Source organism: Alosa pseudoharengus, unplaced genomic scaffold, assembly GCF_046254945.1.
Source record: "Alosa pseudoharengus isolate Yale_2024_CS ecotype anadromous, Long Island Sound unplaced genomic scaffold, YU_APseudo_1.1 YU_APseudo_1.1_scf_2, whole genome shotgun sequence".
NCBI lineage: Eukaryota > Metazoa > Chordata > Actinopteri > Clupeiformes > Clupeidae > Alosa > Alosa pseudoharengus.
In genome coordinates, this window is record NW_027468663.1 from 18,866,687 (window position 1) to 18,889,633 (window position 22,947).

At 40.6% G+C, this 22,947-nt stretch overlaps 1 protein-coding gene, 1 long non-coding RNA gene and 1 other non-coding gene across 5 annotated transcripts in view; all 3 read right to left on the reverse strand.

Moving 5' to 3' along the window:
* Positions 1-6,106: 6,106 nt before the first annotated feature.
* LOC143135104 (uncharacterized) lies at positions 6,107-8,616 on the reverse strand. Of its 3 annotated transcripts, none has more exons than XR_012988803.1 (4): positions 8,361-8,616; positions 7,490-7,635; positions 7,086-7,174; positions 6,107-6,741 (listed from the first exon to the last, which is right to left on the reverse strand). It is a non-coding gene; the product is annotated as an uncharacterized LOC143135104 (long non-coding RNA). The 3 variants fall into 3 exon arrangements; XR_012988802.1 differs by having other exon boundaries at positions 7,475-7,635; XR_012988804.1 differs by having other exon boundaries at positions 7,475-7,649.
* A 1,175-nt stretch (positions 8,617-9,791) lies between these two features.
* On the reverse strand, positions 9,792-9,865 carry trnai-aau (transfer RNA isoleucine (anticodon AAU)). The gene has a single exon. It is a non-coding gene; the product is annotated as a tRNA-Ile (tRNA).
* A 1,946-nt stretch (positions 9,866-11,811) lies between these two features.
* LOC143134006 (alkaline ceramidase 2-like) overlaps positions 11,812-22,947 on the reverse strand; it is a 12,027-nt gene continuing 891 nt past the window's right edge. Inside the window, exons 2-6 of the mRNA XM_076294035.1 lie at positions 22,946-22,947; positions 20,321-20,462; positions 18,037-18,174; positions 14,494-14,631; positions 11,812-13,551 (exon numbers count right to left, since the gene is read on the reverse strand). The exon at positions 22,946-22,947 is cut by the window's right edge and continues 113 nt beyond it. Coding sequence (XP_076150150.1) covers positions 13,365-13,551; positions 14,494-14,631; positions 18,037-18,174; positions 20,321-20,462; positions 22,946-22,947 — 607 coding nt within the window. The 3' untranslated portion in view covers positions 11,812-13,364. The remainder of the gene's footprint in view (positions 13,552-14,493; positions 14,632-18,036; positions 18,175-20,320; positions 20,463-22,945) is intronic.

Here is a 22,947-nt window from a genome sequence, read left to right on the forward strand (position 1 = left end):
TTAATCATAAACTTCACAAGACAGCTGTTATTGTAAAGCTTACGAACAATAAATACCATTACGATTGTTCAAAGAAGGCAATAAAGACATCTGCCTATGTAAATATTACCCTTTCATGATACTACTATTATGCAAAAGAGTAATAAAAATGATGGCGAGGGCTTATAACTCAAAAACAAAAAGGGCTTTACTATGCTATTTTTACTACGTGTAAAGCCTAATAGCCTACAGTTATTGTAAAGTAGCCTATCTGAACAGTTAATAAATAACACCAGACAAATATGAAAATGAAAAAGTATAGTTTCTCCATAAAATAGCAGGCTAATAATAAGTATCAATAGTAACAACATCAACAATAACAACATAATGTCTATCATCTCAGTATTTCAGTGTATTCTAAAGTGATAGATTAATCAGTATCATGTTGCACAGTGCAAAGAAAGGTTCCACCTATATGACTTTCTTGTACATTAAAATGGGAAATCCCATGAAGCTACATGATGTAGGCTGTATGGAGCTGCGGCTGTGTTCTCAGTCCTGTCACTCTTGCTGGATCTGGGGCAGGATTGGCTGATGGGAGCGCTGGCTGGATAGATGTCACTGGATGGTTGTGCTGACCTTTGCTGTAAGACCTCAGGCAGACACACACTGCAAACTCTCACATTAATTTTCCAGGATTGAATGTGGCATTTCTCCAGATAACTTGATTTTCAGATGGGTGCACCTGGTCCCGTTGTACCCTCTAGAGACAAACCTCCTCTCCTCCTTCTCCCTCTCCCTGTTCCCGGCCCTCTCTCTCTCTCTCTCTTTCTCTCTCTCCCTCTCTCTGCCTCCCTGCCTCTGGTCATTAGGCGTCCACACAGAGGAGTGCCAGCCATTAGCTCAACGCTAATTGAATTAGGACTGATGTAAAGAGGAAGCAAATGCAGGCTGGAGAAAAGGGGGCGAAACAGGAGGTGGTGGGGGAGGATCTGAGAATGGATTAAGTGGAGACAAAATGTGTGCTCTTGCAGCGTGGTGTTTCCTTGTTTTCTTTTTGTTTCTGGTGTGTGTGTGTGTGTGTCTGTGAATGTGCAGAAGAGAAAATGAGTGTGTAAAGAGAGAGAGAGAGAGAGAGATAGATAGAGATAGAGAGATGTGAATGTTTGAAATAGCTCTTCTGCTGCATCTCCACATCATACATGCAACATCACTCCGCATTTCCATCCCAGTATTAAGACCCCTGAGGCCCCCTGCTCGTGCCCACCAGCCACTGAGCCCCAGGTCCATGCAGGTCCACTTCTCCTGACCCACCACCAGCCTTGTCCCTGGCTCTGACCTCCACCTACCCCTCCACCATAACCCAGTCGGAGAGCTTTCAGGCTGGGTGTCACTGGGAGATTGATGGGCTAGGGAGTGGAGAGTGCGGAGGAGCAGGTGGTGGAAGGAGCAGACATGCCGCCTCCTGATGGCTGGAGAGGGAGCCTAACTCAATAAGCAAAGACTCCGGCTGGTTGGCAGCCATTTGGCCACTTACAGCCCTGAGTGCCTCACCCACTGCACTGTGGAGACTCCGTGGTCACCAGTGCCAGTTTACAAAGGTGTATTTAAATGTATTTATTTATCTATTTTATAAGGACATTTAAGTTATATGTCTGTGGTTATGTGGTCTTGTTGTTGTCTTGTTGAATGTTCAGCCTGAGAATTGGTGTGTTTGTTGTTAATAATGTATAGGAATGATGTATAATGTGTATATAGGCTATGTTTATATGTTTGGGAATACTGTATGTTTCCTGATTCCATTATGATCTGAGGACAAGGTTCAAGGGTTTTCCAGGTAATGTCTTGTTGTTTTTCTTTTCTTTTACTTTTTATTTTGATATCATAACAAATTACAGCACAAGACTCCCCACACCTGTGGTCACCTGGATGACTGCCCTGCATTGTGCACTCTGTCTTGCTTTAAGATTGGAGTCACTAAAAAAGGAATGAAAATTACTATGTTTTCTAGGCCTATTGAGCGAAACCCAATATCAGCTTCCCAAATTCAGTTGTCATCTGTAGAAAGAAAATAACTGTAGAGAGAAAGAATGAGGCAACTTCAGACTCCCAGCATGATAATACTGTTAGGAGATGTGGGATGCAATCTCAGATAGCAATAACATGAAATTTAATGAAGCTAGTACTTTGGCCTTTGCAGTCTACACCTAATACTTTTGATTTTCTGATGCAACTCTCTGAAATGATATATAAATAACAGATTAGGACACAGCAACATGCTGACTCAAGGGGATATTTCCATTTGTTGACAAAAAGGGCAAGCTGGCAAGGGGCATACTATTTGATTTTAAAACCGTGGTGTCTCTATCGTGATCCTCAGTGAAAGGCAAAATCCTACAAGTTCAAGGACAGGAAAAAATGGCGAACATAAAATTATCAAAAATATAATCAATGAAAGATTAATAAACTAAAGCAAAGGCAGTATTCACCGTGTGTGTGTGGGTGGGAGGGGAGGGGGTGGCTGGTGGAGGTGTGGGGAGGGGTGGGGGTACATAAAATAATAATAATATCCCTGTAACCTGATGGATAAACTATATTCCGTGCGCTCATGATGGCGGATCCGGGGCCCTGAGGTTAAGTAGTCTGGAGTCAAAGACGGCCATACATCCACCATGGCATAAGGGCTGCAGCACGGATAATCCAATCAGTGCTGGGAATTCAATTAGTGCGGGCCCAGGGCCCGCTGCGCCATGGACAGGCCGACCGGAACGACGCCCGCTCGGTGCTCGGCAAGTCCGCATAGACCAGCTCATCGCCGCTGCATTTCGGTCGAGGCATATTAGGACAGACAGATGGGAATAGAAGTATGAAAATTCAACAGACAAGCTTTGCTTTTGTCTGTTGTTTCAAACAAAAAGCCATATCTAAATGATGGCAATCACAAATAAAACCACAATCTCAGTTTAAGATTAAGAAATATAAACTCAATTCAATTTATTTTCTTGCTGTCCTGTGGTGAAGGATTCAGTCTAAATACAGAACAATGACCTAGACTACTGTGCCTCTTTTCTCAGAAGTCATAAAATTCAAACACAAAATCTGGAAGAGCATAGTCCTCTTCTTCCCGAAAGGTTACAAATTCAGTATTCCTAACGTCACAGTATAGGCATATTAACGATGATACAGACTTCGCTCCACGCTACTGCAAGCGAGACTATTGGTGATTAAAAAAACCCACAAATGTCTTGAAGGAAGAGTGGATAATATTTACACCTACCATTAACTCTTATGTGAAATAGGCCAACACAGTGAAAACGTATGAACTTTCTCGTTGGATAGCCTATGTTATTGCAGACAGATTGATAACTTTCAGACTAAAGGAAAGAATCACTGGAACACACTGATGTTTGAATTGCTTATTTTAATTTAGAAAGGTGCAGAAAATTACTAAAGTTTCGATGCGGTTACAATCTTCAAGAGTAACTGATTAAATTGTTCTTGACATTTACGATGTTGCATATTTGATTTATACTCAAGAAAAGTAATGTACAAATTCCAGTCGTATAAGCTACGGAGCTCCCCCTTTCACTCCAACTTTCCTTCACAATACTAGCACCTGCTGCCCAGACACGCAGGGTGAGAGCCCATGCGTTTTCCATGCCTTGCTAGACCTTCGCGCTGTCTGGAAATTGCCTTCACACTGGCACCCGCTGAGCTAGACGGGTGACGATTTATCAAAGAATGGAGCAAGGGCTAATCCATAATTACATATTCATAAGTGCAATGAGGATAACTGCCACAATTAACACTACAATAAATGTAATAACCAAAGCACAGTACTTCTTGAGACCCTTTGAACTCATCATATAATGTAGCCATGCATCATATCAGATTCTCCAGGCATTTCCAGAAATCCATTAATCTAGCTTTCATATGCACAGTTATTAGGCTATAGGCCGATAATCTTCCCAGTTGCGCGCCGCATCCCCCTGCGTAATTAAAAAATGAAGGAGTATGGAGACGACGGGCCGTACAGAGCGTCAAAATACTCCAGCCAGAATATGCTACTATTTCACCACACCCATACAAACCACGCTGACGCACCCCACGTTGCATGCTATAATTGATGTGTGCAATAGCTGATGTGTGCAAAGTGTCAGGGCAAATCTGTCAATCATTTATTATAGGACGTGGTGGCATAGGCTATCGTCAAACGTGACATGAAAATCCCTTCTCTTTAAAAATATTTCAGGTAGATTAGTTATGGTAATATGTCTTGAGTGGACAGATTCTTTTATTATATTTTATAAATGCCTCAGCCTGATAATCTAGGCTGAAGGAGTGTCTTCATAACTAAAAACTAAGAGAGGTAAACCGTAAATCCAAGTTAAATCCATTCAGTGTACAAGATTATAAAAAACGCACCAATTCTACCCCTACCATTTAGCCTTTATTTAAGATCAGCAGCTACCGTACACGTGTTGGGCTCATTGGCGGAGCGAGGGGGTGGCTTCGGGGGCTCAAGCCCCGAATCTTTTTTTGTATGTGTTTTCAATTTCCAACGATTCTAATTTCTAATTTAACTTCCCCTCGGTTTCTCTATAAATGTTACACAATGTAGGCTACTATTACTGAGGAAATATCCCTTATTTTCATAGCCCAATATTGACAGATAATCTGATTTCCCACACAATGAGTTTAGGCAATGCCAGGCAGTTTAAACAGCAAGCCGGTAAGAAAAAACGATTGTCAAGACATTAGGCAATTAGGCTACTGTACCCCGGAATACAAAAATAAACAGCTCAGACACAGCCTATGGCTGTTGGCCTAGACTACTTTCACTTTCTAGAGTGCGCAACTGCGCATTCATTACGTAAAAGATGCTTCACACCAACGATCAAACATTATCAAATGTATCATGACGTGTTGTCCCAAAGACTTACTCCAATTAGAAAATCGAAACCAAAATCATGTAAGTGTAAGTGTTCTCTCATTGACGCTTGTAGGCAGGGCTCGAATTACGCTCTTGAACGCAGCATGACACTTCACCACCACACCACTAACCGTATCGATTTGACAGCACTCGCAAATCTGAAGAAGTCACCCTGCTTTGATGTGAGTGATTTGTCTATTTGCATAGGCGTTCATTGGGCTAGCCTACGTGGTTTGATACGTGCTGAAAAGCCCTGTTTGCTGTTGAACTTGCGCTTCACCTATTCTATGTTGATTGACAAAGACATAAATTATGGCCCATAATGCAGCCTACAATGATTGTGTTCTGTTGTCTGATGATCTAGCTAGCCATTCAGAGCTCCGGAAAGTTCCCAGCTATTTTGAAACACCTGTAAGCAATCTCTAATGTCGGAATATTCGATGGCTACCCGAATATCTCAGTGCAAACTCTAAAATTGTTCGTCTATTAATTTTCCACGGTTCAACACATTAGCCTACTAGAACATAGTTTGGCTGGCTTTATTCATTTCTGCCAGTTAGTGTTTTTCCCCCTGTGTATAAGTTACACTACATGCATTATTGTGTTTGACACTGAGGATACACTGTAAAAAATGTGACCAATGGTTACTTAAAAAAATTGTGGCAACAAAGTGACAAGTGATATAATTGAATAGATTTTAAGTACTATAACTTTGATTAAAATTCATTGAATAAGTCAACTAGATTTACACCAAAAAAATAAATACATTGTAATAACAGCAACAGTTAAAATGTGTAAGATTTAGTAATTTCATGCCAAATGATGAGTTATATAGCCTAAAACTATTGAGTAAATCCAAATTAATTTCACAAGCAAAACTGACTTGCATTTACTAACTTTCTCTGCAAAATTAATTTAGATTTACTACATATCTGGTCCAACCTAATTTATATTTACTAATTATTTGGGCAAAAGTTATTTATATTTACTAATTATCTGGTGGAATTTGGTATAAGATTACTAAATGTCTGGATGAAGGTTATTTGCATTCATTAAATAAAATTAATTATATATAAATCATATTTCAGTGCCTTGTCTAATGCCTTCTAAATCACTAAATATCATACCTTCTTATAATACCAAAATTTACTTAAGTTATGTCAACAGATCACAATGCATAAAAACAATAAGAGGTAAACATGTATCATTTCATTTATTTGTGCAACTTTGCCTCACAGGTCTACCCAACATTTTGCAAATGCAAAATGCATTTGGACTTGTAAGAGACAGAGCAGATAGAATTGGATTAATTTCTACTGGAACGATCACATTACTAATTTGTGTAACTGAAATTCTTTGAATAAATCATGTCCAATTTGCATCCTATATCCTAATTGCCAATATTAAGTAAAAAAGTCACTTCTCTTAAAATGAGTGTGGTTGAGCAACTCAAGCATGTGAAGGTAACCATGTGACATTTGACAGAGACTTAACAATTCCTTTTCATTTTGCAAGGGTCCATTTTCCTAAGCTAGCAGTTTGTTCTTGACAATGTTCACGTTTTGGCTTTGAACAGTCCAGCTCAAAGAGGAGTTCTGGAGGATTTCAAACGTATATCTGGGCTCCTTGGTATAGGCCGGATTCACTGCATATGTCCACCCAAGGAGCATGGAGCAAGCCCTTGGAAAGTTATCCAGAGCAGTCAGAACTTTCATTCCCTCTACCACGATACCAACGTCATCGGGACCCTCTGATGTATTGGTCTTGATGCTGTTGATTTCCATTCTTTGTACAGCAAGGTCCTGTGGCACACCATCTTCATCAGCATCCTGGAATAGTAAGAACATGTATATATATATGACTGTTCAGCCCTGCACTGTATTGATGAGTATTTTACTCTACATTCAGGCTGGTCACCTATCAACGTATCTCTAAAGTTATTCGTGAAGCCAAGGGTCAGCAACTGGATTAACTCTGCTGCTCTGCTAATTAATAAGGTCTGTAAAAGTGGCTATCGGCTGCTGTTTGGAAAGAAAACCTTAGCAAGGAACTTTTAGAGGCATTAGAAAGAGACATAGTAGTGCAAATCTGCAAACATCAGTAGCTTGGCAAGGATTATTGGGAGAAATACACTTTATATAGGGATGACCTTCATATTTTAATATGTACTTACATCATACTTTTTAAGAAGATGATCTAAAGATCCCCCAAACACCGAATGACAACATCTCTGGTCAAGTTAGCGTTAGGATTGGTTGGAGCCTGAAATTACAAAAATAAACATTATTCAAGGGCTGGAAAACATCCACTGACCTAAAACTTTTTAAAACTGAAATTGTATTATATGAAACCCCATCAAGGCTCCTGTATTTATAGTTGGTTACTTGACGTTTTCAGGTAAAAAACTATGGCTCCAGGAAGTCATTGGTTCCAGCAAAGCAATAGTGCATAGCATCTGAGCCTGAATTGCAGGCTAGCATTATTTCTTGTACATTTAAGTAATGCAAACGATATTCCAACCTATTCCTAACCCTTCCTTAAATAAAATATTAGCTAACATACCTCATTGAAGGATACCTTGAGTAGGATGGCCTGCAACCTCAACCCTATGGTTCCACCCTTGGCTTGGAAGAGATTCAGAAGCTTTGGTGTAGCAGCTACTCATCTAGCTTGGCCATGAACTTGATTCACCATTTTGATTCTGTAAAATGCATCAGCTGGATCTGAAAGATAGAAACTAGTGTACATGATAGGTCTTACAACATTTTTAAAACCGGGGGGGGGGGGGGGGGTACAATAACAGACTGTCCATAAAAAAAAGGTAATATGAAACAGCGCACGTTAATTGTTTCAAACTGTAGCAACACAAAACTGACCTCCCGAAGTTAAGCAGGCTAGGTAGCCTTATTTCAGCAACATGGCTACCTTCAAACAGCCTAAACGTTACACGAGAGCAATTTACTTTCGGAAAACGAAATGCTGTAAATGTAACTTGCAATTACTCACCCCTGAGAGTAAAAATCTACTCTTATTTGTGCAGAAAAGCTGTCTCTAAAGTCAACTAGGCTAGGCTACTTGCTAGCTAGCTTAAAGTTGGCTTTAGAAGCTCTGGTTGAGGCGAGGGAAATTGGTAAAAGCATAGACTATAGTTCTATATATACAGTCTATGGGTAAAAGCTTTGATAAGAGGCAGCATATGGCTATAGCCTGCTAGTAGTAGCCTATAACATTACAGCGTACTTTTCACATGAAATTGTCTTATTTTAGCCAGACACTGTTAAGCCCTTGCTTTAGGCTAAGTAGAAACAAAGACAAGACTGAATATAACCAGCTTCAGTTTGAGTTAAGCTACAGCGCAGCAAAATTGATTTGCGAACTTACAGTAGATAAAAAATAATGTTCGTCTGCATAGGGCTATATGTGAAACAATAAATGAAACGGGTCTTACCTTTGGGAAAGTTTCCATGAAATGTGTGTGTTCCATCCATGTGGCGCGAAATGCCTTGAGCGGAAATGTAACTAAGGTGATTAAAAACAACAATCTCCCAATGAGTAAAATTTACTAATTTTCTGTATCTTTGACTTTCCTGATGAAATACAATTAAATACTACTCAGTGATTCACAGCTAATTTTATTCACACAAAACTGAGTAAAATGCAATTAACAAATACTTAAAAATTGTTGAATTCCACTCAATTTGATTCCAAACTACACATAGCCTTTTTTTATTATGTACAGCTCACTATAATTTATTTATTAAATATTAATTAACCCCAGTCTCAGTTTTTACAGTGTAGCCTATCTGAGACGGTAGTTTAAATGAGTTACGTTGTGAAATTGAGAATGGCACAGACTAAATCGTTTAGTCTATTTCTTTGTATTGTGAAATTGAAATGAGATATGGACTATTACAATCAATAATATTTTGAAATTAATTAAAAGTAATCAATTTCTATGAAAAATCTATGTCTGTTGTGTGCGTGTGTCAAGGTAAAGCCTAGGCTTACCGTGCGCATATACTGTACTGCGCAAAGCGCCACTTGCGCCTAGGCTATTTCATTGTATCGCCTTGTTAGGCTATGCGCGGGGTGTGCCAACTTTTTGAGATAGAGAGACCCCCTTAAAGACAAAAAGATAATTCGAGACCTGCTTGTAGGCCTATAAGGAAAATGCGATTTCAGTTTGTAAAATGTATCTCCCCCCCCCCGCCCCCCATTTTGAAAAATGAATTTTAAACCCTGGATTAAATTTAGTTTCATGTGTTCCACTGAACATTATAATAAGTGGGTTCACAATGTGTGGGGCTGTGCTAACCTGACCATAAGGCTACTAGTAAAAATGTATTGAGACAAGGTAGCATCCCATCTATCTAATCAGGGTTATCTCAGCATAGTATAGCCTACTAGTCTACAATATACAAACCATAACTCATAAAAAACGCTTAATTAACTAAGTGCATGCTGATCTGATGCTATGCCTATAGACCCCTCTTGAAAGACCCAAAGTGCCAGTCAGATATAGGCCTACCTTGAGTCTCACATTTTTAAAGTCTCAATGTGTCCATTAGTTTACACCGAATTCACTAGAAGTCATTATTTAAGGGGTTATTTTTCAAAATGTTCTGCCGGGGGGCATGCCCCCGGACCCCCCTAGCCTTCCTGTGTGTGACACTGGGCTAAGCCCCCAATGTTTTAAATGTCTGGCTCCGCCCCTGAGTTCGGCTGTCACTTTCGGAGCACTGTGACTAGTTCAAATGAACATAATCAATCGTAGGCCTATACTATTGGAAATCGAGCCGGTCTAAAGCTACCTGCACCTAAATGCAAATGCGATATAGCCTAGTAGTATGGCAATGAAAGTATTTCCCTTCAAAATCTCTGGCCAGTACGGGGATCGAACCCGCGACCTTGGCGTTATTAGCACCACGCTCTAACCAACTGAGCTAACCGGCCACGACCACCAGTTTAAAATGTATATCTTAACTTTAGATACAACTGTTATAAAATGTCGACCTCCCACTAGAAGATGCTGTCACACCGAACACGCACAGGAGAATACACAAGTTGTAAAGAGCATTAAACATCTGTTGCCAATAAGTCTATGGATGCACCATTACATACTGACGGTAGGTAGACGATCCTCATAGGACATGTAGACTATTTACAGATCCTGGTAGTCTCTGAAACGTGCAGATAGACAGATTTTCAACTGTTTTGTGCTCTTTGTAAACTTTCAGTAACCACATACAGTCTATTTCATCTAAAGCGCAAATTGGCCATGACCCGTTCCTTTAACAAGTGCCCACATAGCATATAGGCATTAAATCCTAAAACAGGCGTTTAACAGCGGTGACAAAGTGTCACATTCGCACTCAAGGTGTCCAAACGGATGAAGGGGCCAACAGCAACACCTATTTAGTCTGGATAAATCCATCCTGTATTTCAGTAGGCTAGCTTTTCTCAGCGGACAAACTGAATTGAGATAGCGTTTTACAAGATGCACTTAGTCAGTCAAACTATTCTGATTTGGGTAATGGTCATGGAGATATGGGGAATTTCATTTCAGACTCACTTCAGGGCGAATAGACAGTTGCGAAGGAAAAAGGAAACTCATAGCCTTGACATACCCACCAGAGAAGACATAGGCCTACCGAGGGATATTGGAAAGGCAGGTACTCAAACAGATTATTCGTCCGTTGAGCATTTGAGTGATGGCTTTTCTGTGCCGATGGGACATCCTGGGTCAGATAGTCGAGTACCCAAAGTCCAAAGTCCTACAAACAAACCTAATGACAGGAATGCTAAAGGGTTCTGGAATCATTTCTTGTACAGAAGACGATCAGGGTTTCAATATGTGCTACCTATCCAGAACAACGAAGTACGTCAGGAGAAATGTCGAGCAATTCCTTTCTGGCAGGTAAAGACATGTTCTTATTGCCTATCTTTCTGCTAAATGTTAGTCCCACTATATTGAGAGGACATATCGGCTAATTGTATGTGTTTGCACCTATGTTTAATTTACAGAGAGTTTCCCACGAAGACTGCGAACCCCAGCTACTGAAAAACAACGTTTGCTTCGGAAAATGCAGCACCCCGTTGACCAGTGACGATTCCACCGCCTGTCTGTTGTGTTCACCGGTGAAATTAATCCAAAAAGCGGTGCAATTAAAATGTAAAGACAGCGCAGAGGTTACTAAAGACATCAAAATGGTTGAGGAGTGCCAGTGCAAGGAGCATACAGGAAGGCATTTCATCAATCGTGGTGAACCAGTCTTGATTGATCCCAGTATTGGAAATTAGTCTCAGACACTCAAAGATGTTCCTCACATGAAAACGGTTTCCATGTTTCAGTAGCTTTAGAAACGCCAATATAGTTTTTTTCATGTCATGTATGAATTATTGTATGTAAATATCACTTAATTTTGTTTTTCATTCTGAACATTTTTGATTGGTCTGAGCTATTCACTGTTCTGTCCCAAATGTGTGGTGTTCTTAAGAGAATAAACTAAATAATGTAACACTGTTTTCTTTATTACACAATTTATTGCAAGTTTGTTTATAGAATTAACATGTCAAAATACAGTACATTCTTATAGGGTACATTTTAGAGCACTTTCACAATTTAACAAATAATTTCCCTTAAGCTACCAGTGCAAAGACACGCATTGTGCAAAATATACCCTCTTCCTTTTCAGTTAAAACGGTCTGACATGTTTGAATGAGACACAGCCACAATGCGCCTATACCTTCACAATTTTACCTTTGAAAAATGTCTTCAGCTGCGGCACAGACATTGTCCCTCTACTCTTTGGCACAACATGTTAACATGAATTATGTTTTGTATTTGTCAAGTGTAGCCCATAGTATCCTATTTAATTGGGCTGAGTCAGTCCTGTATGATTTGTCACGTTTAATATTGAAAATGGCATGTGGCATATTCAAGCCTATATGACTGAAATGTGATGTAGTGTCCCATAACACTGTTTTATGTACACACGTAACAACACTGCCCGCGAGGTGCCGTAATTGCACTCAGAGATTTAAGAGGTAGGCCCATCTAAAAATAAAAAGTGACCCTTTGCTCTTTTCAAGAACGTCTAATTATTGCCAGTAGGGGGAGCACAAGAGACGGATTACAGCCTTTGGATAGACGTGTGCTCATGAGCACTTGGGAGGATAAATATAGAATAACATAAATGATTTCACATTTAAGTGACATGGCATCCAGCACATCTGGTTATGCACGGTGGACGAGAAATCCAACGGTTTTTATCTGAACTTATTCATCTAAAGCTTAAAATTATTCAAAATATAGAAAAGCATTTTTACTCAAACAAATCTCACACATCTGTTCACTGCATACCAAATAGTAAATATTAATAATAATATACATGAGTAAATAAGATTATGTTTGAACTACACTGACTTTACAAACTGCTGCTCTGCCCATCATTTAAAATCTTCATCTTGATTTCTAAGCAAATAAACATAACTTGTGCATGGTTAATATATCTCCAACCTCTTCAAATTAACAATCAACACAATACTTCAGATAACTGCTCTAATGCTAAACAACTACCTACACCACTGGTATGTAAGGATATGGCATTAAGATGTCAGCAGGTAATGCTTTGGAGTGGAGAAGGTTATTGGCCCCTGGACAGAAAAGAAGCCAGGGTGCAAAACACTTATCTGGACATTCAACAAAAGCATTGGTGTGATAAAACTCAAAGTGCAGAATTATGAATTATGGATTATAACTTTAAGCCACTTTTAAACATTCTAACACAATTTTTGTCACTTGTCACCACAGTCAAACTTAGTACAAAGCAGATCTTTTTTTGGCAAATCACATGTAATGGCTTTTCATCATATATTTGGCTAATTCTCATAGCCAAATGTCTGACTGTGAGCTTTCCAATCCACACATACACAATTTGATAGCAAATGTGGTGTGGCAGTGGTAGGTGAACTAATTTAAATTCTTCCCAGACAATCTCTGACATGTAAAAGAAAATGTTTGGCATCTGGATTTGGATATCTCTCTCTGAGAATTCAATATTGCTGTTAAACTCCAATAGAGCTTATTTTACCTTTTCCTCAATAATGCACACTACCTGCCTTTGAGTTGATATGTTTTTGAACTTTCATTCCTGAAAGAATGATATGTACCTTTAAATGTACCAATATAGCTGTTGTGGCAAAAAATACCTCACAAAACCAACCCTTCATAGTCAGACCAAAGGTCTCTTGTATCTACAGAAAAATTAGAACTTTGTGCAGAAAACACACCATACCCAGCCTCAGCTATGTGCTTATCAATGGTTGTGGGGGGGATTTGTTCTTTAACCCTTTCCAGCCCTGAGGAGAAGTGAGTTTGTTTTATAAAGCTTGGAGCACCTCCGGGAGGTTGAGCTGAGGTAGAGCACTTCAAAGCCTTGCAGCGTGAGCACTAGGTCATCTTGATGGGCGACTTGTTTTGAGCGTTGAGCAGGGTGACGTAAGGGACTCCGATGAAGGCCCATTTCTCACTGGGCCAAAAGAGGATGACTGGCCCTCTCTCCGGAGCCTCGCAGACGGCGTCAAAGTATGCAAAACACACACAGCCCAGGTAGGAGGCCAGGCAGATGAGGATGTGCCTAGAGGGAAGACCACAAGCATCAAACCACAAACCAGGACAAATGTTGCTCTACGGTAATGTCTTGTATAGCTTACAGCAGCCGACTATTAGGTTAAGTTTATAATGTTGTGGACGGCCACAAAGCGTCTTCTGCCCCACGGCTGCGCGCGCATCTAGTTTTGTTGGTAAACAGGAAACCCGTCTATTGGGACCATGAGCTAAAAATGCTTGGATCTAGTAGAGATGCACGGATATATCAGCCTAACATCAGTATAAGCTGATATCTGCCTTGTTGATAGGTATCGACCTGTCAAGCAAAACATTTATAGATTGCAGTGGCTAATGTGTCATCAATTTTGCACTAGCTAAACATTGTGTTATGTGCAGACTGGCACATTCAGACATTCAAATGTAGCAGATTCTGCAGGGCTGAAAGACCTGAAAACGGTTCAGTTATCTTTTTTTATCATGAATACTTTTGTTTCTTTGTCACTAAAGAGTATAATCAACAAAATAAACAAAGTAAACAAACCAAAAAAAAAAAACATATCAGAGTCGGCAGTGGTTATCGTCCAAATAATTTTTTATATAAGTATATATACTCTTTTGATCCCTTGAGGGAAATTTGGTCTCTGCATTTATCCCAATCCGTAAATTAGTGAAACACACTCAGCACACAGTGAACACACAGTGAGGTGAAGCACACACTATTCCCGGCGCAGTGAGCTGCCTGCAACAACAGCGGCACTCGGGGAGCAGTGAGGGGTTAGGTGCCTTGCTCAAGGGCACTTCAGCCGTGCCTACTGGTCGGGGTTTGAACCGGCAACCCTCAGGTAACAAGTCCGAAGCGCTAACCAGTAGGCCACGGCTGCCCCCCAAAACATCTAAAACATCTGTATCGGCTCAAAATGTCAGAATTGGTGCATCCCTATTAGAGATGAGCTGAGGGGCGGTCACTTACCATACACAGTGCAGATAGGGAAAATTGACCGAGGACCACATCTCACAGAAAATGCGATCACTGATCCAGCAAAGCAGCGCCAACGTCCACCAGAACCCTGAGATCAGGCCCAGCTTAAACACACGGAGGTTTTCACACCTACAGTAACAAACACACACACACACACACACACACACACACACACACACACACACACACACACACACTATCCTTCATGTCCGTTGTCTCACAAGTTTGTCCCTCACACGTACATAATCAAAGGTATTGACATCAAAGCTCAAGACACTCCAAAAAAGTTTACAGGCATATTATGTTGTGGAGGTGACTAACCTCTTTTACGGGCCCAATTCTAAAACTAGCATTGGCATCTGATGGCTGTTAAACTGATGAAGATGGTGTTGGTGTCACCACAGTGACAAACAGCTGTTCAACACTTGGACTATGGGTTTCTTTATTCCTGTTTCTTTTTTGTAGTGTCAATAGACACCTTTTGCAGTTCACCCAGCTGTGTAGCCTACACCCGATTTGTGTATTAAGCAATGCTATGAAAAACTCCCTTCTAAATTACTGCTCAGCCAGCCTAGTCTCTCGAGATCACAAATTCTTAGTCTATAGAATCTGTCGACGACAATAATTCTGGGCTAACGGACCCAGTACGGCATGGCTGATGATGCTTATGTAAGTGGACACACATGTGGCTGAGAGCTGTCGCCGGACACAACACAGCCGAGAGGGTGTGGGTCAGGGCTGGAGGAAGACGATAAGGCCAGGCCGAGGAGGGGCGCTGTGGGGTGGAGGACGGTCAGAGACAGGACACTGATGAAGATTAAGATTAAAGGAAGTGGATCAAGAGAGTGGAAATGTAAACAGATCACAACGGTAAGGATAGGAGCGGTCAGCTCTTCCTCTTGAAGTGAAAAGATAGGAATGGCCTTCAGATGCTGCTTACAGACCCATATGGCAGAGTGGGGGAAAACACTACTTGAGGCAGTTAAAAGACTGTTTACATTATGCTACCAGTTATCTTCCAAACATATATTCACATGGATTCGCTGGGAAAGTGATCGGTTTAGATTCATCTCTTGGTTCTTGCTTGAATGGCCTTCCTGGTCAGTTAGGACGCAATTCAAAGGGACAACATCGCAGAAGTGTTGGGGTGCACAAACGGGTGAATGTGTGATAGGGACAGTACAATGGAGGAGCAAGCTTAACACTGGGGGAGTGTGAAATCCACAACAGTGTCTCCTCAGATGGCTCTTGAAATGATGGCCTCATCTTGGTAGAATGTTATTTAAAGACACAATTCAGCTGAGAGTGGTTTACATACTGAATGTCAAGACATAAAGAAGGTGCATAAAGAACTTGGAAATATATAGTACAGAACTGCAGAAATGCAATTTCATACATACACAGCTGTTTTATATTATACTTACGAGTACTGTTATATTCAAACTAGTGCTTACAGTATGGGAAAACAACACTACAATGGGAGAAGGGAGACCGCTTGTGGACACGTACACCACCAGACCAGCTGTCACTTTAAATCAAGACCAGCTCTGGAATTCCGGCCTAAGTTGGCCTGTCATATGGTGTTGAAAACATTTAGGAATGAGATAACGAATGCATCAGTTCATGGAACAGATGGGAATAGCCTGGGTCAAACATGCCAAACATTTTATCCAAGAATAAAATAAAAAGGAAGACATGGACTAATGCCAAGTAAAACAATGTCATTGAGGACAGAGTTGAGGAGTCATCAGAGAAGAATTCCTAGCAACTCACAGTTGCTGTGTTAACAGAGTGGACTGCCGCCAAACCGTGCCCAAACTTTCTTTAACTCAACATCCATCATCACAAATAGACATGGAACAATACCACAAGCGCCAGTCGGACTTCCTACAAAAACAACATCAGAAACAAACTTCTAACCTTCTCAGAGACAGATAGATAGATAGATAGATACTTTATTGATCCCCAGGGGAAATTCAAGAACTCAGACTCAGAGACTCAGAACCAGCAGATCCAGTTAAACCTGTCAATGTGCCATTTGTTTAATTTTCTTTTCAGTCAATTCCTTGAACCAGATTCTCAAGGAACAGACCACACATTTATGCCATAGGCCTCTTAAGGCGAGAGGCGTGAGGCAAGGCATCAGTGACCTCCACTGAACAGGAATTTCAGTCCGTCTCAAAGACAATGGCCATCATCTGTGTTAGAGGACAGCATTCCAAACGGGTGAGAGGTTTGGGCCTTTACGGAGCCAGGGACAGCAGGCCTCTGACCCAAAGTGCAAAAACAAGTAGTCCATATCAGCCACTGTCACACAGAGCACGGGGGTCAGTGGCAAAATAGCTGGCCAAGTGAGGCAGGGTTCAATGTCTACAGACCTTACTCCACCTAACGTTAGACACATTTTTTTTAATCACTGCGTATGAATACCATAATCATTCCTTAATAAATTACTACATTTTAGCATTTAGTATAGCATTTAAAGAGATTTAAAATGTGGTACTGAAATGAGGCAGCAGCCCACTACCTAGTTGTAGAACCATGTAGTGTACAGAGGACTTTCTAAGGATGCCATTTTTAGAGACTACACTGTGTGTAACTCCTTTCCTAGTGCTAAGCGTATACAAAATACTGTAATTCCATAGACATTGCACAAATATGCTTAACAACCCCATCATTTGATGCCAAGTTCACTATTTTTTCTTCAGAATCGCATATCTTATTTTATATGCTTTTATAATGATATGTTGGTGCAAAATGAAAAGTTAGTGCCATTTAACTGTTACCTTTAAAAGCAGGAATCTCTTTTCCCATCATAATCTTTCAGTAATGACATGAGGACACTGCACAGGTTCAGCAGGAAAAAGCAGCACGTAGCAAGGCATAGAGAGAGCCACGTGCCGCGATAATTAAAGAAATCAGGGATTACTGCTCATGCATGCGTACGCGTACACACACACACACACACACACTGAGTGAGTTTGCCTCATTAACTCCGGATGGAGCAGCTGGAAGTAGCCAGCAGTGCTCTGTGCACCCTGCTAAGGTCAGATTGATCATGCAATGCAGCTTTATTTATTTATTTTTTTAAAAGGCCCACAAGTCTGTCTATGACCCCTTGACCTGATGCTCAAATACTCTCATATTTGCATGCTCGCAATTTTACTGACCACTAAGCAAATTAACAGGCAAATGACCGCCAACGGATGCCTATTGTGTTCGAAAGACTTGAATAGCTTCAGTTATTTTATTATTGTTGCTCCCCATAACTCATGCAAACCATCTCCCCACAGACTGTGAATGGAAAAGGTTGGAAACCTTTTTCAACTCTGTGTGAGAGTGAATAGGGTGACAAGCACTGTCCAGGCAGTGCTGTGTGGTACCCTACAATGCTGGGCCATGCAAATCTTAATTGCTCAAACCAATGGGTCACTTTCCTTCATTGGCATGTTGTGCTTGACACAGAGAGAGACCGAGAGGGGGACAGAGACAGAGAGAGAGAAACGGAGAGAGAGAGATAGAGATGTCCCTCACCGTTTGAGCTCGGAGATCAACAGCACGGTGCAGGGGATGCCCAGCATCATCAGGGACACGGAGTTGATGACAGGCTTGATGAAGGCCAGCCCCGTGGTTACGCCAGACAGCACGCCGATCACTACCTTAAAGCGCGACCTGGAGGGGAGAGGCAAGGGAACCAGTCACATGGATAAGGACCTAAACAGGTTCCACAAGAACTGGTGCAATTGTGTATAGAAAATCTGATTCTTTTGTGTTATTGGCTTAGCAGGGCAAAAATATGTTCAACTTGTTTAGGATCACAATGAAAGGGTGTTGGAAGGAACTCGGAGAAGGCACACCTTTGCAAACTGTGATTTAGTTTAGGATCACAATGAAAGGGTGTTGGGAGGAACTCGGAGAAGGCACACCTTTGCAAACTGTGATTTAGCCCTATATTTGTTGCCTATATGTTTGGAAAACACTGAAAATAGACACACACACACACACACAGACACACACACACACACAGATACACACACACACACACACACACAGACACACACACACACCATTCATACATAAAAAAAACAGAACAAACGCTGACCCTTTAAAAAGGCCTGCATCGAATAAAAGAAAAGCCAATCTGTTTACTAGAAAGATAATCCTGGAAAGACTCCAATGACTATAACTAGAAGGTCAGATTTTGTTCCCCAGATATAATTGAAAGCAAATAAGTCATTAGGACTCTCTCTCTCCCCCTTCCACACTGTGGTGCATTTCTGGGACTTGCTGTGACAGGCAACCATCCCTGCTGCCTAACAATAGAGCATGAACTGATGACACAACAAGCCCATGTTAATAGTGTCAGCGCTACCTCTGTCTGGACAACACTATTCTTGGGCAGAGAGGAACCAAACGTCACATGACACACAGTTTACCAGAGAGCACTAACATAGCTAACATAGAGTAACCCTGAAAGTTCAACATGTTAAGATGTATAATGGATGTTGAAGGGAAGTGATATTTCTGTACACCCCATTTCCAATTATGTGGTAATTTGTAAATTCTCATTATATAACTCACAAAGGTAAAGATAAGTGATTTGGTTTTGGTTGACTGACTTAACTAAACAATGCCTGCTAGACTCTTGGTACATGGGCAAAAGTTACACATTTCTCAATAAGCAAGAGAACTGGTAGGGTGTCATGGTTGGTTATTAAAGGAGAATCCATCAAAGGCTCAGGGTGGTTTGTGGCTTAACTTTTAGTATCAAGCTTTGTGAGAGAATTGTGAAAAGAGCATTTCTTAATGTAACCTTGCAAAGAAGCCAAAGAATCGGAAATACTTTCACCATAGAGTACATAATATTGTGAAAAGATTCAGAGAATCTGGACAACAGCCAGTCCATGTGTAGCGCTGAGCCAGAAATAACTGTTGCATGTGTGTGTGTGTGTGTGTGTGTGTGTGTGTGTGTGTGTGTGTGTGTGTGTGTGTGTGTGTGTGTGTGTGTGTGACGTTCCTCAGAAGACACTGCATGAGACACCATCATGATGTGATAAATATAGCCACTTGGGGCTCTGGAGTATGTCAGAAAACAGCTAACCCTTCACACAGTCCACTGGTGCATCAAATCAGTTAACACTTAACACAGTCCACTGGTGCATCAAATCAGTTAACACTTAACACAGTCCACTGGTGCATCAAAACAGTTAACACTTAACACAGTCCACTGGTGCATCAAATCAGTTAACACTTAACACAGTCCACTGGTGCATCAAAAGAGGCAACTCCATTTCACGAACGGAAAGCCATATATAAATTCCATGCAGATAAATTCCCCAGTGTTCTAGCTGAACTAATCTCAAACAGACTGAAAGTCAGAAAAGTCTTTCTCCAACATCTGTCACAAGATGGGGGTTCATCAGTCGCCATGACAAAGGTGACTTGCGTACAGCACGTGGATGTTTATTTCAGGATTTTAAGCAGACATATGCTGACATCAAGCTCATTTCTTTTCCTGGGAAGTACAGAGCTATACCAGAAAGATGATCATTCTGAATGTACTACAGAAGTGTGTCTTGCTAGACCCAGAGTGTGTGTGCTTCACGGGTATCTGTCTCCTTTTAAAAATGTAGCATCCATTGTAAAGGGGATGATTAAGACAAAAGACTGTTCAGCAGCTGAGTTCAAGCAATTTGTGTCCATTCAACAGAATTCTCTGTTGTTCGTTTTCATTACCCTTGCTTATTATTGCTTGAACTCAGCTGCTGAACAGTCTGTTGTCTTAAATTCTCAATAATTACTGTGTGAGGTGTCTAACCTGTCCTTCTTGAAAACTCGCGGCAGGTATCGCTTTGGAAACCACATTCCAATTGCACACATCAGCACCCAAAGAATGGCTAGCTCATCCAGCATCTGACCCAGGAAGCTGAGAGTGGCATGGAAGTATGTAGACCCAATACCTGTAGTAGAAAGAGGGGAGGAGGTACATCAGATTATATTAGATTAGATTAGATTCAACTGTATCATCAAGACATTATTGACACTACATGCAATTTAATCCATATGAAGTTATTTTGAGAACGCCTGCATCGCAAAAGGGCTTTAGGGCATTCACACTCACAGGAAAGTCACATTCAATATCATCCGACAACTTAGTTTGAACAATGTTAGCATGTGACTAGTTATTGCTAGTGGGAGCTAAACTTCATCAAGTTTTCACTAAATATAAGAAGGTGGGGCTCAACATACAGCAGGTAAAACCACCTATACAACAGCCTCCTCTGGCCACAGGGTTTAATATTTGTAATTTCAAAGAAGAGCTGTACACATATCTGTGCCAATTACTGTATTTGTACAACAATGAGCATCACACGATAACCCTTAAATATACTAATTGTACAATGTGTCAAGCCATGAACTTTCAACATCTGTGCTTTCAAGGGGTTTTCTTTCTAACACAATAATCCCAGATTAAGCGTTGATTAAGCCTCTTAGCAAGTGAAGCAACTGAAGATCTCAGGGTTTAAAGTCTGCACTACATATGTTTTTGACTCAACGAAAAGCCAATCATCATATGGATTGAATCTAAAAACAGTCATTGTTTCTTTGTATTATTAGAAAAATCCTGACCGTACACCTCTGATAAGAAAGTGATGCCCAAGTGATGCCCAATATCTTATCAACCACAAAGGAAACTTAGATCATCCAATTCTAATCTTTTAATCGTACCCAAAGTGCTCCACAAACAAAGTGGAGAAGCTGCTTTTATCCATTATGCCCCCAAACTATGGAACACCCTGCCTCTGTACATCAAGCAGGCGAGTTCAGTAAATATTTTTAAAAAAGATCTGAAAACATACCTGTACAGGAAAGCTTTTAGTTAACTCGTCTTATCCTGTAGACTACTTTTTCAGATTATTCTACATCTGCTGCTATTGGAGGGCGCAGCCAGCCAGAAGCAGATGGGCTCCCCCTATTAAGTCAGGTTCTGCTCAAGGTTTCTTCCTGGAATATGGGAGTTTTTCCTTGCCACAGTTGCCATATGGCGTGCTTGTGGGGGGTAAGAGGGTTAAGGCTGCCAGTCTTATGACATGTCATTTTCTATATTTTTGATATGTTGCTGAGTGGATCATAAACGGCCCCAGCAATGAAGAAATGTGATTGATAATGACTGACTGACTATTATTTTGTTACATGCTTCAAATGTAAAGCACTTTGAGCTGCATTCTGTGTATGAAAGGTGCTATACAAATAAAGCTTATTATTATTATTATATATTATTATTATAAGAGAAGCAACTCCACCACTTTGCTCACAACTCATAACCCATGCACACTTCATCCCATCTTGAAGGGAATTGTAGGATTATCTAAGCACTAAAGACATTTACTGTTTAAGGGGCAAGGGCCAAGTGGATGGGTGAAGCGGGGTATTTATTTAGAGGTGTGTGTATGTTTGGATATCTGTGGAGGAACTGCACTATCTACACAAGTGGGTGTATGGGGGGGCGTCTCCAACATGGGCTGTTCTATCTATGATGATAATGTCCGCTTAAACAAACACCAAACTGAACATCCATAGCAACTGTAGTCCAGTCAAAGAGTATAAATCCATTACTATGGTTAGAGGTGGGGCTATACTCCAACTGTCAAGTAATCCTTGCCCAATGAGCCTGTTCTCTAAAACAAACACACAACAACAAAAAACAGTGAGAGAGAAGTCACTAGATTTGTGGCTATGGTATCTTCACAAATCTGTGTAATTTTATGTCTGAACAGTGTTTAAGAAAGCAACGTTTTTTTTTGGAGATGTGGAGTGAGTGGCCTGGGGACCAGGGCCTACTTCTATTGCTGACTGCAAGTTTGAAATATGATGACCTCTCGGGATATTTATGAGCTGGATGTCTTTCACCGTCCAGCACATCTGTGGTTGACCTGACGATTAAACTTTGGCCTAGTTCTTCACATAGCCTACAATTTGTGCATGACACTGAGGTTATTGGTCTAAGACTACAGGCTAACAGTGTGAATTGACTGAGGAGATATACGTTTGTTCACTGGAAAATAAGCACAAGTAGAATGTATCTTGTGGTCATGTTGTTTTAAGACAGCCTTCTTCCAAAATTGTTAAGTGAAATCAGTAATACATATCTGTAAGCCTAACACTTATTTACACTTATTTACACATTGCATTTCATATTTCAAGTTAGATCAAAACATACAGGCCAACGACTTAAACGACAAGAGTTTGAGTTTTTAAATTCATTTTTATTTATTTAAAATCCCAGTTCTGGTGCTGAAATGCATAGCCTACAAATGGATTAGTTAATGGAAACCCACGGAGTTTCTTTTGAGTTTAATTATGAAATTTGGTGAAGCTATTATCCATGGTAGAGAACAAGGTATTAGTGATCCACCTTTCTAAATTATGTAATTCTACTTACCT